This window comes from Rhipicephalus sanguineus, chromosome 2 (assembly GCF_013339695.2).
Source record: "Rhipicephalus sanguineus isolate Rsan-2018 chromosome 2, BIME_Rsan_1.4, whole genome shotgun sequence".
In the NCBI taxonomy this organism is placed as follows: Eukaryota; Metazoa; Arthropoda; class Arachnida; order Ixodida; family Ixodidae; genus Rhipicephalus; species Rhipicephalus sanguineus.
In genome coordinates this window covers 278,626-296,715 of record NC_051177.1, presented here as the reverse complement: position 1 = coordinate 296,715, position 18,090 = coordinate 278,626, and the positions used below count along the sequence as shown (strand labels likewise).

The 18,090-nt window shown below is 49.5% G+C and overlaps 1 protein-coding gene across 1 annotated transcript in view; it reads left to right on the top strand.

Annotated features, from left to right (window-relative positions):
* The window catches only part of LOC119381019 (transmembrane protein KIAA1109-like), a 34,840-nt gene that overhangs the window by 13,023 nt on the left and 3,727 nt on the right, over positions 1 to 18,090 (top strand). The window contains exons 3-4 of the mRNA XM_049412127.1: positions 5,703 to 5,852; positions 12,841 to 12,938. Coding sequence (XP_049268084.1) covers positions 5,703 to 5,852; positions 12,841 to 12,938 — 248 coding nt within the window. The remainder of the gene's footprint in view (positions 1 to 5,702; positions 5,853 to 12,840; positions 12,939 to 18,090) is intronic.

Below are 18,090 nucleotides of genomic sequence, written 5' to 3'. Positions count from 1 at the left end.
TGGTGGAAACTGTCTGAGACCACGGTGACGACGGATCTTCGGAGGTCGACTCGTCACGCAGTTTTCCGTATTGTGCCTCAAGCGTCTCAAATAGCAAGCACACGTCGAGGGAATGATAAAGGCTCATCTCACCTCGCGTGGCTGCTTTTGCACTCCGGTCCGGGGCGGTGGTTCGCACTCCATGGCCAGAGCGCTGCAGGGGTTGATGGCGGCGGTGGTGCTCACGGCTTGGGTCCGATGTGGTCAATCACACTGTCCAAGACCGAAGACCCTGAGGCCCCCAAGAAAGCGGCGCGCGTTCCCGGGGTCTGGAGAGGAGCCTCTCCAGAAAAGGGCAAGGAGGGAAAACGGGGCATCTCGACTTCGGCCAGGGAGCAGGGTGCGAAGGGCCGCGGGAGCGGCACAGTGCCCTCTCCCATGCAACCCCTCTCGCCATTGCGCGTACAAACGTAGCGCGAAGCCGAGGTGCCGCCGCGTTGAAGACAACGGGTTGCGTGTGCAACCCCACATCCCCCCCTCCTTAATTGAACCCTTTAGCCAAAAAGATCGCCGCCATCACCAGGGGCTTACTAAGAGGAGGGCTAGCGACTCCACCAGAAACACGGCGACGTCCGTGTCGATGAGGGAGCCGCATGGAGACGCAGATCACAGCACCGTTATCGCTGAGTGATGGCACTGGAGAGACATGACAGCTGATGGGGGCGCGGCAGGAAACCAGGCAGCTCGGACCGTGCACGCTTTTGCTTTCCTCTGGCGTCGATCGCTGGCTCGGACTTCGCGGGCCCGTGCTTTTGAAAGGGGGGGGGGGGGGCACCCGGCTTTGGGCTCGATTCTGGTGGCCGTCCCAATGTTAGATGTTTGCTTGTGGTGGAATGGTTCTTTCTTTTTCTTTTGAAGATTTCTCCGTGTCGTGCGCCTCCGCTGCTCTGGGACTATCGGCATGCAAAGCAGCAAAGAAGGCGCCGGCCCGTCCTCAGTGGCTCGCCACTAGTTGCTCAGCAGGGGTCCGCTCTGCTCCTGCGGCCTCGTGCTCTCTCTACCTCTTTTCTTCTAAGGCGTTTGGAGTCGAAAGTCCCCCGACGCTTGCGGCTGGCCGGTTGCAACCCCCGTCCTGCGCAGCGGGATACCACGCTCGTACCGCGGGTGCACTCCGTAGTTTGGTCGCTGGGTCTGCAACTCTTCGCCGGGCTGTGCACTGGTTCCGCGAATTCTTCTCTGGGTCCACCGAGGCCATTCGGGACCGGAAGCTGTTTTGCTGTTTTTCTTTTGCCTGGAACTTGGCTGTTGCTGCAGTCTTTGGTGTCGCCGCTCTCTGCTGTAAGATGCTTGCGTTGACGGCTTGATGAAGTGCCAGGCTATGGGGCATCTGCTGGCAAAAACGGTCGTTTCGGCTTGGCTGTTGTTGAAATGTGGCCGATGGGTGATCTGCGACTCGAACAATAAGTTAGGCCCCTCTCTTACTCTCTGAAAAAGCAAGCGCGTGCTCGCTCTTGAAGGCTGCATGCTAGATATCAGCGGAGTGTCCCATCCGATATCACGCACAATAATGCCCCTATGAACCGGACAGAGTTAGTTCTGCCGATATCGTAAGTTGTAATGTTGCACTGAGCTCGTACGTCGAGCCGTGCCTTCGGATGCCACTGCCTGCGTCCGCGGGGGAAGCGTTTTCCCTCGGGCCACTCGTTCCCTCTGTCATAGTAGGGTTGAGATCACAGACATGCACCGGTCAGCCGATCGGTCTTAGCGTTAAATCCATCAGCTTGTACGCGAGAGAAGAGGCAGTCTCCCCTACCCGGTACGGTACTATCCACTTCGGTGCCAGAGAAGCTGAGAACTTGCTGGCATCGCTTAGGACATGATTGCGCTTCAACACCAGATCGCCCACTTTTTACTGACGTCCTGATGAGAGCGGTCATACTGCACTTTCTGCTCCGCACGAGCAGTGCTCAGGTTCCGTCGCGCTTTGCACAAAGCCTTTGTCACCTTCGCGCGCAGCCCAGCTGCATAATCAGTGCGTGCTGACGAAGCAACCAGTGCCATGCTGCATTCCTGTAGAGTATGTTCTACGGCATTAGGCAGCTCCCTTCAAAGATTGAGGGTGGCGGGGGTAAAGCCAGTCGAGCGTGTTCACAGTAGCCCTGAGAGCAATTGTGCGTCCCCGCAATTTCAACGAGCATGTGCTTGATGTTGCGGTTCCCACGTTCAATGAGACTTGCCTGGGCACATTACGTGGTCGTTCTCCTGCGCTTAATGCCGAAGGCTACGCAGGAGTGTACGAAGATTTCGACAGAGAATCAGGACGAATTGTCCGTTATAAACTGCTTTGGATATTCGAATCACGTGAACACCTCAATGAGCTTATGCATGAGTATGCGTGCCAACGTGCGGGAAATCACCGCTTTGAAGGACTCATGTGTATCTTTTTCCGCAGGGGTTTATCTTAGCGAGGAGTGGTCAGTTCCCAGCGGGCAGGAATCGAAAGTAGGAAGAAATGCGCTCACAGCGTTACTAGCTGCTTCAGAGCGCCGCGCACTAACAGCAATACCAGCTGCATCAACGTGCGCCGCGGCCGCGCCGCCGGGCTCCCGGAGCCCATCAAAGACTTACAAATGTATTTACAAAAGAGATCCTGCCGCTGTGCCTCTGACAACTCCCTTCCGCTAAGCAAGCTTCCCACTAAACTGACGCAGTCCTAGTGGTTAGCGTTCTCATCCTGCGAAGGTGGGTCGTCCGCCCTTCGTTTCGGACCGTCGCCGTCGAGCATCGTAGCAGTTACTATGCTCTCAGGCTGAGTTTCGAATTATCAGAATGAGTAGTAATGTTACCCCTCCTGATAACATTGAGCGTCGCAGCAGTTACGTCGCTCTCAGGCTCTCCAGAAAAGGGCAAGGAGGGAAAACGGGGCATCTCGACTTCGGCCAGGGAGCAGGGCGCGAAGGGCCATGGGAGCGGCACAGTGCCCTCTCCCACGCAACCCCTCTCGCCATTGCGCGTACATACGTAGTGTGAAGCCAAGGTGCCGCCGCGTTGAAGACAACGGGTTGCGTGTGCAACCCCACAGGCTTGATATCTTGCTGCGATATCTCGCCAGTTTTCCTCGAGCCATTTGTCTACGCTGTCCAGGTCCGCCGCTCTGCTTTCACCTGTAACAGCTTTGCCAACGATGTCGTGCCGTTCTTTGAACCGTTGGAGCCAGCCTGAACCGCCTTGGAAATCGTTCCTGCCAAGCAGGAAAGCAAGGTCCTTGGCTTTCTGCTCAATCATAGGGCCGGACACCGGGATGTTTCGTGACTGAACGTCCACAAACCATTTGTAAACGGCCGCTTCAACATCTTTGTACACAGCAGTGCGCACACGTCGGGCGCCACGGGCACCTGGCCTTTTGTCCGACTTGGCCCTGATGTCTGCCTTGTTCTTCAGGATAGTACTCAAGGTGCTCCTTGGAATTTTGTACGCGGCGGCGACGTCGGACTTCTTTTCACCGCGCTCGACCCGATTTATGATTTCGAGTTTCGCGGCGAACGGCAAATTCTGCCTCTTTGCACAAGCCATGACGACAGCGCGCCAATAAAGTTCACAGCAGTGGCGGATCCAGGGGGGGGGCGATTGGGCGATCGCCCCCCCCAAAGCTATAAGCCAACCCCCCCCCCCCCCCCCGCTTTTTCACCTCACCGAAGGCCATTTTTCAGAACGTAGAATTTTTTCAGGTGGTCGCTGTGTCCATCCCAATCCGAGACTAGGGAAGCACCCTCACACAGCCCAGCGCTTTTGTTAAGAGCGAAACAGGCTTTCTAGAAAAGATTTCTTCTGCGTCCTGCATCTTTCAATAGGCACCGACGAGCACAAGCCTCAACTATTTTGCTAAAGCAACTGCTGCCTTTATGGAAGCGAGCTAAAGTTTCCTCCCCACTCCCAGGGCCATCAGCTCTTCAGCAAAGCGAGGGGTCTTCAAATTCTCCCATCTTTTTCTCAGAGACAGGAGTCTGTTCTGTGTCATTCAAACTGGCATCTTTCGTCCCACCACGGCCGGGCTAGACTGCACGTGCGCGCTTGAGCGCGCACGTGCAGTCTAGCCTGGCCGTGGTCCCACAAAGCGTGCAGAACAAGTTACCTTTTAGTCACCTTCAGCGGCTGGTCCAAAAAACAAAAAAAAGAAGGAAGGCAGGCAGTGGTGCTGTGAATTATATTCGCCGAAGTACCGAGCAAGCCTCCGAGAGCACGTGCGCGGGGTATAATCGAGCGCGACTCCGAAAGCTCCGTTGACCGTCCTTAGGCTGCGGAGATAGAAAGGGCATTTTCTGGCAACACGACCGGCCAGAAAAAAAGGCAATGGGGAGGAGGGGGCGGGGGTAACAAAGGGAGGCTTACTCCGAAACTACGTTCAAGGAATACTAGAGCTCGCCGTTGTGGGAATACTCATTTATCGAGCAGGTGGCCTGCCCTTCCCTCTTTCACCCTCCTCTTACCAACAACACTGATACGTGTTCCCCAATGTTTAGCGGAAATATGCGAAATTTTAGATAACGAAATGACACTGAGCAATGCAACTGAGAACAAAAATAATGAGCATTTGGTTACTAACGTGAAGTTTAAAGTTGGGCAACGCCCCCCCCCCCCCTCCCCCCCCCCAACAACCCACCCCCCCCCCCCCCCCCAAAGGAAGCGCCTGGATCCGCCCCTGGTTCACAGAGCACCAACAGGCAACACCACCAGCACAGACCACGCTGAATGAGGACTCGAGGAAAACAGGCAGCGGCAGGCACACAAGCATAAAGAAAGAAAAAATGGCGCTCACTTCTACCGCCTCCGCGCCTCGGAGAAAGCACGATGGCCTCTGATTGGCTGTAAGTGCTGCGAGCGGGCCAGGATCATCTAGCCCGTGCACATCCGGGTCTAAACCACTTTTTCTAGGGTGGCGCCGGCAGTTTTCCCTGCCACCGCGAGGGAAAGCCAACTTGCTGGGGCACTTTTGAGGCACATGGAGTTTGATATATCGGTTGTTGTTGCTATCTTCGTTCGATGTAACAGTAACTTTTGCTATATATTCTCAATGTAAATTTACCGTGTTTAGAAATTGTTTGATATACGGGATAATTTGATATAAACGGGTTCGATATAGTCGGGCTCGACTGTATAGTCTTGCCGTAAAAGTGCATGAAATTAAACTGATTGTATAAACTTTGTGATCTATATTGTGGAGTTTCAAGCTGCAAAAATGATGACGCTGTGTTATAGATGTGTTTATGAAACCATGATAGCAGGGCGATATCCCGACGATCATGCAAAGGATGAAGCGATAGGTCGAGTTTAATTTGTGTAATGCTTGTGTTACAGTCATAACAACGTGAAACGAAACATGCAGCCCTATTTTTCAATGGGATATTTCTGATGGGGATGGATGCTTCGGTGTGAAGCATCCATTTGGTGTGATCTCATGACTGCACGCATTTCGGGCATGTAATTCTTGTTTTCCCCAGTGGCATATTCATAGATTTCAAGTCCTGCGTTTTACGGAAGGAAGCACAGAAGTGAAATGTTAGTTTTCAAGTGAGATTTTATTGCCTTTGTTTTAAACGAGTTAAATATGCTAAGCATGTCTGGTGTAGGATGGGTGAGGCTGAGGTGCTAGTTGTATTGATATGCAGTGCAGAACGAATGAAATGCAACCTCTGTTTTCTTTGCTCTGTGCCTTTACTTTGCAGCCCTAGTGGAAGATTGGGCAAGTAAGGCTCGACCTGATATTCTTCGCTTTGTGCCCTATACGTGGCACCTGAACATCGTGCTTACTGAATTTGAGCTCATCACACTGGCCAATGAGTACAACTGGGTGGACTGCGCTCATCAGGAAAATGGTAAGACTTTCACCACTCCTTGTGGGACGTGTTTGACCAGCGTTTCGTAGTGCTTGTCCCCAACAGCTGCTGCGTAGAGTATAAAACTTTAGATGTCACTTCGGGATGAAATAGGATGCTAAAGATAATGCCTTTCACTCGCATTGTTGCGATGGCTGACACCTGCTTTGCCACGCTGTAGGTGGGCTGGTTGGGACACCTGTGCAATGTGTCTGTGAATGGGGTCATGACCAGGCTCATACTGACCCTTGAAAATAAAAGCAGAGCGCAAGAAAGATGGGACACAAGAGACAAAAAGACGGGACGGGTGCTCACTACCGACTGACTTTATTATGAAAGAATTGGGGGAAAAATGTACAGAGCGTACCGTATTTATTCGAATCTAGGCCGATAGTTTTTTCGGAATTTCTTTGTATCAAACTCCAGGGTCAGCTTAGATTCGAGGATTTTGAAAAACTCGCCATTTTTCATCAAGAAAAGTGTTGCAAAACTAGCGCCACCTAGACAGTATTGTAGCCGTTAGTAGCCGAGCCAACCCCTGGCTTAATTATGCACGCGAGGCCGCCATTTTATCTTTGTGGGAGTGTTGAGGTGAGCCGTTCGTCAGTTCGAGTCTCGCTTCGAGTGGCTGTTGTGGTCGTAGCCAATGGCGCCAAACCGAGCGTAGTCATATAGTTGCGGCGTATATAAGGAAAGTTGTGCTAGCCGCAGAGTCGTCCTCCAACGTTCCAAGCCGGGCGGGACTTTGGACGGGGACGAAAAGAATGTTCATCGCTGGAGGGCCCAACGGAGAAGCTCTTCGCTGTGCGCTCTGTGAAATGGACACTGTGACCTCTGCCGTGATACCGGGTGGTATGACAGGGGCCAATTGCAGCCACCTGATGTTGCAAGTTGAGTCCACTCCTGCGCCACTGCGCCAAAGTGCGCCAAATTGTATTTACTGCGCCCCATATCCTGGATAATGCAGGCGACCGAAAATGAAATTGCTGCTATAACTGCCGCCAAAGTCGCGGGTTTGGGGCCGTCTATCACCGGCAATCGGCACTGGCCGGCGCGTCAGAACATGTGCAGCTTGATCTTGGGGCTGCCAAAGTCGCAACCATGGACCAAGAATTATTCCGCCAGAGTCCTTCAATGCTTTTCTGGTCACGAAACTCCTCCGTAACGCTATGGGGTGAGCTTGCTATGTCGCCGCAGCGGCCGCGCGGCGGCGCTAAGAGCGTGCAGGGGGCATTGAGGAGAGCTTCGCTATGTACGGAGAGCTGAGTGCCCGAGGAATCCGGCGGCATCGGCGTTCAGTTTTCCTCGTTGTTTCTTAATTTGTGTGACTGACGGGTGTGAGAAATGTGTGCGAGGACATGGATAGTGTACGTGAGCGACGATGCCGAAGACTAGTTGTGTACCGGGTTGTCGCTCCGGCTACAGAGGTACGAGCGGAAAGGTGTCGTTGTTTAGGTTGCCGATGGACGGCGATGAGAGGGATGAATGGAAACGTGCAACAACGCGACAGGAATTACCTTCGATGTTGAACATGTTAGAATGTGCGAGAAACATTTTGACGCCATCGACGTTATTCGAACGGACGACTTCATATTGAATGGAGAAAATGTGTCTTTTCGACGCGAGAAGGCAAAGTTGCGGGCCGGCTCTGTTTCTTTCGCAGCTTGCTAGTGTTTTTAGAATAACAGAGAGCGAAGCTAGTTGGTGAGTATTCATTCTAAAAACACACGGCGTGCAAACACGGACAAAATGAAGAAGTAACGATACCAGGCGTTTGTGGTGTCGTGACTTCTTTCTTGCGTCTGTGTTTGCATGCCGTCTTTTTAGAATAGTTCTTTAGGTTCTTTCCAGCTTATTAAATGCTTTGCATTGCTTCCTTGTTTGCCGTTGTCAAAAAAAGCGTTGTTTTTTTCGTATTTTTATTGACTGAATGTCAACTAAGCTATTTTTTTTAAATTTTTATATTGTACTTCAGAGTTTTCCTTGTTTTTTTGCATTAGCTTGCTCCCTCCATGTACTGGCCGTGCAGAGTTTCCCTACGCTAGGAAAATGTCGCTCATAGCTTTCTGTTTTCTGAGGTACTTTTGCAATAAAAGTTTTTCTATCTTTCTCTTTCAATCGTAGCATTCTTGCTTTGTTTACTGTATATTATAAGTGGCTCGAGAGTGGGATGTTCTCAAACATGTGCATTGAAATAAGCAATTATAGTGAAGTATGGACGCAAATGGCATTAGTGTTTCCTGAGCTTGACACGGTTTTGGGTATTTTGCCCCGTGTTACGTTTTCCACGTTCTGAATTATTCGAAAGCGCAACAGAGCTCCGCTAGTGATCACATATGTGCTTGTTTTCTCTAGATTAGCGAAACGCGGTTTCGTTTCAGTTAATCACGTCTCCCTTGTGCACACTTCATTACGAAAATCGTTGCATCACGCGGTGCAGACATAGTCCATCTAAGCAGTCAAAGTAACGCGCGTTTTGATTTGTGAAGGTACCACGAGCGCGAAGATTGGAGATACCCGCGAGTGCCTTTTCGACGCTGCACAATGTAAAGTGCGACACACTTTCGCTCGTGCAATGTCCTAACATGAAATTGTCAAAGTTACTCGTAGAAAATGAACAAAACGTGGCTACAAACTCGCGGTTAAGGCTAGGTTAGGTCCTAGACATCAGCTGGTGTTCACACGGCACACGGGCGTTATACCTTGCGAAAGCTTCGTCGCTCCCGATTTCAGGTGGACAGAGGCGACCCTAGCGGCCGCCTCTGTCCCTGTATGAAACTGCGGGCGGAGTTTCGTGACCAGAAAAGCATTGAAGGACTCTGATTCCGCTGAATAAATAGCGCTCGCGCGTGCGTCCCTAATAAGCCACGATGCCATGCACGGTGCCGATGCAGCCAGTCGGCTCGACAGCAAAACGCGCTCTCCGCAGAGGCTCGTGACGTCTAGGCCTCTCGGTAGCGAGAAAGTGCGACGGCGATTCATCGGCGGACGTCTTCTGTTCTAGAAACGCTACTGATAGCTCGTTTCAAGCATCGCACGGCATGTAAGGAAAGCAATGTTCAGTAATAACTACACATGTGCTGCTAAAATGTCTCTCACATTCTGTTTCCGGACATCGCGGAATGAAATCTGAGATCGCTAGCAGTATATATATGGAAAAATATCGAATTTTCCTTGCTTCGCGTTTATGGAAGAGCACGCGAACGGTGGAAACGCATTCACACTTTTCCTCAGATATACTTTATCCATGGATCTTCATTCGGTTTTCGTAATTGCTTATACCAGCACGTCCGAATTTAATCACTCTGCGGTAAATACCCCCTAAAACGCCCTGCCCTTTCGAGCTCACGTGCTAGGGTTCCAATTCGAATTTTTTGCTTGCTTTTTGAAAATGTCATCTCATTAACAAAATAATTACAATATTAAATTAAAATAATTAAAGATAAATAAATAAAAAAGAGAGGGTGACCTTATTTTTAGGTCTGGCGGTCCCATGCCGCCAATTTCCCACAGGGTGGGTGCCCTCCCAAGCGACTTTGAACTTCGTTCTGCCGAGCACCAGGCCCGAAGTACCCGAAGTGCGCTTGTCCTTATTTTACCGGTAGGTACCCGGCGGCAGCAATTCTCTGCCTCCCACAGCAGAGGCTCAACTATTTCACCAAGGCTGTGGTGGGTTAAGGTGCGCCCAGGGGTCTTTGCAGAACCTTATGGGGCCACCTTTCGAGATGAGTACCCAGGAACAACTGAGCGCCAGGTCAGTGTACTCCTCTACCCATTAGGAAAAACCGGTGGGTTCCCGGTCGGCGCTGGGAATCGAACCCGGTACCTCCCGCATTGGAAGCGGACGCTCAACCATGTAGTCACCGCTGCATCTCATTAATAAAAGCATATATCCTGGTCGGAGCAGCCGCAAATACGCAGCTGTCAGTAGCAGGCCCGTCGCTGACGGCCCACAGTGAAGCGGCTACCCCATGTTACACGTCCGCCCCTCGCTTTCGGTGGTCAAAAGCTGACGGGTAAAGAAACTCAGTTTCGCTTAAGGGCGAAGCAATGATGGTGATACCAACAAACTGTATTGTTAAATGAAGTAAGGCTAGTAGCTAACTCTTTTGGATTCGATCTCGCGTAACTCAACAAAACACTGGTTTAAGGGAATATGGCCGCTCCAGGAACCGAAGCGTTTTCTTGCTCTGAGCTCTCTAAACACGAAGTAAGCGTTGAGAGCACAGCAAGTTTACGAGCCGTCTCCTGATGCCTCGAGATGGCGCGCGCGCAAGCGGCTGCGCCCTTCGAACGATGCGGTCCCCCCCCCCGCTCCCCTGGCGTCCTTTCATGCTCCTTACGAAAGACGGGCGGGGCGTTTCCTCTCTGTTTGATGAGCAATCGACAGCAGGCCCGCACGCGGGAAGATGTTATCTCATATGCGCTGTCCGTGCGACGGAGACAGACGGCCTGCTAGCTTAATCTCCGCTTCAGCCGCGTTCGTCGCCAGCGCTCGCGAGCTTTTACCCGTGGCTAGAATGCGCGTGGTGATGTTATTAATTTGGTCTTTATACAGAAAATTACGGCAATGGCGACGACAAAAACCCGTGGAGAGCGTCCATATAATTGTTATCACAATAAACATTTAAAAAAAGTTGAGGAGCCATTTCACTCTGTGAAGTGGATGATAAGCGAAGCTGTTTCGCGCATGGCAAGGAGGTGACATGGTGGAGGACAGTTTGGTATGTAAGGCCAGGTTGTTAACGTTCAATACGCAATATTAATGCGAAAGCATCAGATGCTTTATCAAACACAAAAATTGACCGTCGGCGGCGTCAATCCATTGATGCAAAAAATAATCATGTGATGGCGTCATCATCACGTCATAGAGATCGTCAAAACTTGTGACGTCATCATGGCGTCATATGTCGTGATGTCACATGATGACGCCATCACGACATCGTCGCTTTACACTGCTTCCGTAATCGGTGCGCCGATCATGGAGCTAGCGCAAAACCAGGTGAGGTGCAGATAGCTTGCAGAGAAGGAGGGGGAGGATCAACCCGTCGATCGAGAAGAACCTGGCTTTCGCCTAGGAGTTTTCTTAGGGGAATTCATTAGGGACAGTGTGGCTCTTTGGCATTGGGGCACTGCTGTACATCACGGCGTTTATCTACAATGTCTGCTGATAACCACGTACAGTAAAACCTCGTTAATTCAAAGTCACTGGGACTGTGAAAAACTTTCGAATTAAGCGGGTTTCGAATTAACGAAACATACAAAAAGCGGGATGCAAGGAACTTTGAATTACTGAAAGTAATCAGAGGTGGTCGTTTGGCCTTCTAGCTTGTGGCTCCAAGGGTTGTTTTCTAGCAATACTCGGTCCCATTTTTGCCGCAAACCCGGGAAAACGGCAGGCCTCGCTGCTGCCAGCGAAAAAAAAAAAAAAAAAAAGTAGTCTCGTGGTCAGCTGAAATGCGTGCCTGCGTAAAAGAAGGCGTGCTTCACTGCAGCACAGTGGTGACACGCGGGCAGCATGTCACCTGCTCCTCGCAGCCTCAGCGCGTCATGATGCAACCATTCGCCCATTCTTTCTGGTGAAATAAAGAATGTGATAATGGCCAGTGTGATGGAATCCGCAATGTGTTCTGGCTGGAAAACATGATCACTAAGTTTTTGAACTGAGTTTTCGAAGTAGGCGTTACAGGCAAGAACTCCGCCAGCAGTGCAAGTGCACAATATGCCGAAGCATCCGCCAATCGGAGGTTCGCACACATCATGAATTCCGTCAAACCGTCCTTTATTATCTTTTCTTTTCTTATTCTTTTCTTTTTTATTATCATGACGCGCCGACGTTGCGAGAAGCATGCGACATGCTGCCCGTGTGTCACCGCTGTGCTGCAGTGAAGCACGTCTTCTTTTCCGCAGGCGCACGTTTTAGCTGACCACGAGACCGTGGTTTTTTTTTCTTTTTTTTTGCGCTAGCAGCAGCGATGCTGGGTTGTTTCAACTGTCACTCATTAATATCACTACATTGCATTGCCCTGTGGCTCCTAAGGGCCGTCGCTTGCGCAGATTTGCGGTGAAATCGGGATCGGGAATTGGCACATGGCACCCAAAGTTTTCGAATTAACCGGGCTGGCGATGACCGCCGCTTCAAATTATCCACTCAGATTTACATTGCGAAATACGGGACCGCAGAAATCCTTCGAATTAAGCAGGATTTCGAAATAACCGAGTTCGAATTAACGAGGTTTTATTGTAGATGTATTTAGAGTGTTATTTCATAAAGTGCAATTTTATTGATCTGGTATCCTGTTTATTTGCTAGTGTCGAAAATAATCGCCGAAGAGGTTAATTCAGAACACTCAACTGCATGAGCCCTTATTTTTTCATTAGCGAGTGAAGTATGGAGTTCTCCTGAAATGATTTTTTCCATGAGATTTGCAATGAATTGAAATATATTTCCAGCCTTCATAAGAGCCCCATAATAATATTCCGGTGCTTGAATGTTATTGCAATATGCTTCAGTAGTACACTCCAGGATGTAAAATTAGCTGCTCCAGAGTGCTCCCAGATGCAAAATTATCTGCTCCAAAGTGCTCCAAGATGAAAATTTTGCTGCTCCAAAGTGCTCCAAAACGGAAATTTTGCTTGCTCCAAATCAGAAGTCCTCGGTAGCATCACTGTGTTTATTAAGTGGTGGCCCGAGCCATGTGGCTTTTCAAAAGGCTCTGCTGCAGTCAATTAGGCTTAACTGCTGTGATTGAGCCAAAATGCCCTGATCTATCTCACTATTTTCGCACCATGGGCTTGCTTGACAAAACTAAGCGTCTATGTTTTGGTCATGCAACTGGGGCAAATCCTTGTTATGACAATTCTGGCTGTCTCCTGGAGGCAGTTTGTTTATTGCACTATCACAAACTTGCTTCTCCTTGGTAAGCTGATTGTTTGTCTCACTGTTGTGCTCGGCTGTGTTACTGATGATTGAAATATTTTCCTGCAGCCCGAGTGGCATTCTGTGGCGATGTGTTTGACTTGTCCTTTGACCTTCCCTTCGTGGATTTCCTGCCCCCTCAGCTGGGACTCAAATTTTGGATTCAGGCAAGCATGGTGTTATTTCAGTAAAACTTCCTGTTGGGCGAGTTGCTGTTGTATCTCATAGAACATATTTTAGCGCGAAAGTGGAAAGGAAAGAAATACTGGGGAGAGAAGAAGAACACTGCACACAGGGCGAGCGCTAAACATCAGCTGACTTCATTTCGAAAAAAAAAAACCACGGAAAGTAGACCCCTTGAGTGCATGTGCACCACTGCTCTGTCGCTAATCAAACATTGAATCAGAAAAGCTATACTCGCTATTGAACAAATATATAAAAATGTGGCTAATACACTCCGTACCCTTGTTCTTCATATTATAGGCTTCCAGCAAGTCTACCTGGGATCTTAATCTCGCGTAGCTGCGGTGCACATGTGGAAGCTGTGCAATGGACCGATAAATGCGCATTATTTTTATTTTTCAAGGACACCTCATGCTATCGCGCACGATTGTTTATACATTTCCCAGTTTGACCTATGTAGGTCTTCCCACATGATAGTGGTATGCATACACAACACCAATTGCACACTTCACGTATGGCTTGGCATGTTTCCTTTGGCATCCATGCTTTTCTTTTTCTTGGCACAGGCTGCCCACTTTTCGAGGGGCGGAGAGCACGGCTGGCACACCATGTTTGCTGCCAACCTTCTTAAGGTTGTGGGACAACCTGTGAATGTATGGTACCACTTGAGATTCCCTGCCTCACTCGTTTTGCATCGCTGGTGCTTTGCGGCTTCATGCCTCTCGTATTCTTCAAAAAAAAGTGCTTGCATCTGTTCAAGGTTGTATTGATGATAATGGTGGGGTCCAATTTCAGAATTCAGCAGGAATGTCTGTGCACAATTTTATGACTTTATTAGAATTTTACTTGAAATCTACGTTTGTCTTTTTTTTTAAAGGGACGCTTCATGTACAATGCTGAGGTATCTGCATTGGTTCTTGCGTGGCACCTGTGCTCTGCAACATTTTTAGCAGCATTTGATAATGAGGTCCTTAGTGTACTTGACCACAAGGTTTTCCTGAAGGCTGTTAGATACGTCGACAATATTTTTATCATTTTAAAGAGTAACACCAATTCTACCTTGGACCACTACGCTAACCACATTTTAGCCGCTCTTCACTAACATGGGCAAGGTTTGATCTTTACCCATCGAATGGATCCATCCAGTTTTTAGATTCAAGGTTACGTCATACAAGAGATCATGTCTGTTGGCAGTACAAACTGCGGGCACAAAAAGATTTATTGCTTTATGATTTGGCACACTCCAAGTTAGCAAAAAAAAGGTAGTCGACTCTGGTGCAGTCTTGCATGCACACTATGCAGGCCAGCTTCGAAGGCAATTAGAGAGGCTACGGGCAGCCGGTTACCCGTGCACGGTCCTTGGTGCAATCTCCCAAAACACTTTGAAGAAGATGGGAGGGATGAAGCCGCAAAGCACCAGCGACGCACAACGAGTGAGGTGGGGAACCTGAAGTGGTACCATACATTCACAGGTTGTCCCACAACCTGAAGAAGGTTGGCGGCAAACACGGCGTGCCAGTCGTGCTCTCTGCCCCTCGAAAGCTGGGCAGCCTCTGCCAAGAAAAAGAAAAGCATGGATGCCAAAAGGAACGTGCCAAGCCATATGTGAAGTGCGCCATCGGCGTTGTGCACACCATATCACTGTCGTGGGGGAAGGCCTATTCTATTCTTTTATTCATAATAGCTCGAAGGTCCTGCATGGGACATTACTTGAAAGATGATCGTCAGTGGCAGCTTTGAAATGAGTAATGTCGGTGATGAGGGCGATTTCTGAAGGAAGGGTTCTCTGGCAGTATGCAGACAAAATGAACATTGAAAGGAATGGGCAGATACACATTTCGGTGGCAGAGGAATGATGTTTCCTGGAGGCAGCGGATGGAAGTACGAGGCGAGCACTCTTTCAGCGAGAAGAAAGCGAGGAAAGGCATAGCTGCGATTTTAGGGCAGATACAGGTCCTATAGGAATAATCAGAAAGAATGAACCTGGCAGCATGGTTCTGGGCCGATTATAGGGAATTAGTGATGTTAGCTAGGTGGTCGTCATAAATAGTACAGGCATATTCTAGTTTAGGTCGGATCAGTGTTTTATTGCAAGTAGTTTGAGTGCAGGGGATGCTGACCATAAGTTACGGCGTAGATAACCTAGTAAGCGATTGCAGGAATTAGTTAATTGGTGAGTATGATAGATCCAGGACAGATCACTAGAGATAGGTGCACCTAGCTATTTAAATGTCTTGCATTGAGTTGAGGTGTTGTGGTTAAGGGAGTAAGAACGTGCTCCATAGTGATGGCGACGATGAAAGGACACGTTGGAGCACTTAGTGACGTTAATGGACACGCACCATTGGTTGCACCACACCTTGATTTGGAGGAGGTCATCCTGGAGAATGGAGGAGTCTATAGAATTTGTTATGGGTCAGTACGAAATACAGTCATCCACAAGAAGGTGTATATTAGATGATACGTTAAATGGCAAGTCATATGTCAAGGCAAGTCATTAATAGCGGTCCAAGGACAGAGCCTTGCGGCACACCAGATAAAACAGGATAGTGACGAGGAAAAGGAGTTGGTAGAAACAAATTGACAATGATCGGTTAAGAATTCACGTATTCAATAACTGTGTTGAGGTGAAGGTTTAGGGGAAAAACTTTATGCACGAGAAGATTATGCGATACTTTATCGAAGGCTTTTTCGAAGTCCAAGAAGAGAACGTTAGTAGCGATGTTGAGATTGAGGTTAGAATGTAAATGATGCCAGAATAGAGCGAGCTGAGTGTTACAAGAATGAGCTTCGCGAAATCCATGCTGGTTAGGATGAAAGAAGGTGGCAGATGAGAGAAAATTGGCAATGTGAGAGTGTAGAACGTGCTCCATTAGTTTCGAGCAAACGCTGGTAAGGGAAATGGGACGGTAGTTGCTAGGATTCGTACGGTCGCCTTTATTTAAGATGGGAACATAGGTCAAACTGGGAGATGTATAAACGACCGTGTGCGATAGCATGAGGTGTTACCAGTCCATTGCACAGCTTGCACTTGTGCACCGCAGCTACGCGAGATTGAGGTCCTGGGTAGAAGTTCTGATAGCTTGGGAAGAGAGTTGCTGGAAGCCTATCATATTAAGAACAAGGGCACGAGGTGTATTAGCGATACTTCGATATATTTGTTCAATAGCGAGTACTATAGCATTTTTGATTCAATGCTTGATTAGTGACGCAGCGGCTCCACACATGCGCTTAAGGGGTCTACTTGCAGTGTTTTTTTCCGAAATAAAGTCAATTGATCTTTAGTGCTCGCTCTGTGCACTGGGTGTGACAATTGATACTGTGTGCTGCACCAGCTGTAGCTCCGCCGGCTACTAGCGCCACCTACTGCTGCAAGTGGAAGTGGGAGTGAGGAGAACAGGGCTGGGGCAGTGTGAAAAGAATAAACAGTTCACGTTGTGTTCTCGCTGAGCTCGGGTCTCGGCTCCACTTATTCCGGCTAGATGTAACAACTGGCGACGAAGACCGAACTGCAGGAACAACGATGCCTACCTTCGGTAGGATCGCAGCGTTCGAGGGAGAAGGCGACGCCTGGCCTGCGTACGTGGAGCGTGTCCAAGAGTTCTTCGAAGCCAACAACGTCGTGCCAGCAAAGAAGAGGTCAATATTTTTCAGCTGCTGTGGGCCTCGTACCTATGCACTACTTCGTAACCTTGTAAAGCTGGAAATGCCCCAAGATAGAACGCTCAACGAGATACTGGCCGTACTTGGCAGGCACTACACCCCCACCCCATCCGTTGTGGCGCAACGGTTTCGCTTCAGTTCGAGGGGGCGTTCCAAAGGAGAAGCAGTCAGCAACTTCGTTGCAGCGCTCAAGTGTTTGTCCGAGCACTGCAATTATGGAGCCGAACTCTACAACATGCTAAGAGACCGAATTGTATGTGGCATAAACAACGCAGTGATTCCGACGTGGCTACTCGAGATTCCTGACCTCACATTCGAGGATGCAGTGAAAACTGCCTTGGCGATGGAAGCCGCAAGAAAGGATGCCAGTGAACTGTGTCAGGCAACTGCAAGTAGTTTACCGGATTTGCCAACTCACCGGGTATCGTCCGCTGCCAAGAGCATTGTGTGTTACCGATGCGGCGACAGAGGTCGTTTAGCGTCGCAGTGGAGACACAGCAAGTCGCAGTGTCACTACTGCAAGAAAGTGGGGCACTTGGCAGTCGTCTGCAACTTGCGGAAGGCTGAGACATTCGCGAAGGGAAACGCGTCTGGTGCGAGAACTGTACCGCCACGATCAACACGTACCGCGCAAGTAAACGCTGTCGACGACGCTGATGTGCTTCATGTTCCTCGCAGTGCTGATGTTTTTGACATGTGGCACCTAAGTGGTGAGCCGACTGTGCCGCCTTTCCTTGTCACCGTGGAAATGTTTGGGAAACCGTTTCCGATGGAGTTGGACACCGGGGCAAGCGTCTCCGTAATGCCGGTAGACAAGTTTCAATGGGCCTTCCCAGAAGTGAGTCTAGAACCTTCAAACATGTTTTGCACGGGTTTAGTGGGGAGCTCGAGCAAGTCAAGGCCTAGGCAAACATTAGCGTCGGGTACAAGGGGCACGAACAAGTCCTTCCGTTGTACCTCATGAGTAGCACTGCTCCAACGTTGCTTGGGTGCAACTGGTTCCAAGCTTTGGGCATTGGCGTCGAAGGATTCAAACAAATTACCAAGTTAGTGATGTCCGCGAGTTGACTGCTCGTTTTCCTGGCGTATTTGCAGAAGGCATTGGCATGTTCAAGGGAATTTCTGCCAAAAGTCTTGTGCCTCCCGATGCAGTGCCGAAATTCTGCAAGCCACGCCCACTGCCGTTTGCGTTGATTGACCTCGTAACGCAGGAGATCCTGAGGTTGCAGCATGAGAATATTCTCATTTCCGTGAAGACAGCCAAGTGGGCAGCGCCGATTGTGCCTGTTCAGAAAAAAAAAATGGCACAATAGGAAGTTGTGGAGATTCCAAGCAAACAGTCATTGTTTGTGGCTCATGGAAACCTACCCAGTTCCGCGTGCTGAAGAACTGTGGGCAGCCATTTCAGGAGGTCAGTTTACAAAACTTGACCTGCAAGACGCCTACCAGCAGATACCTCTGGATGCAGAAAGC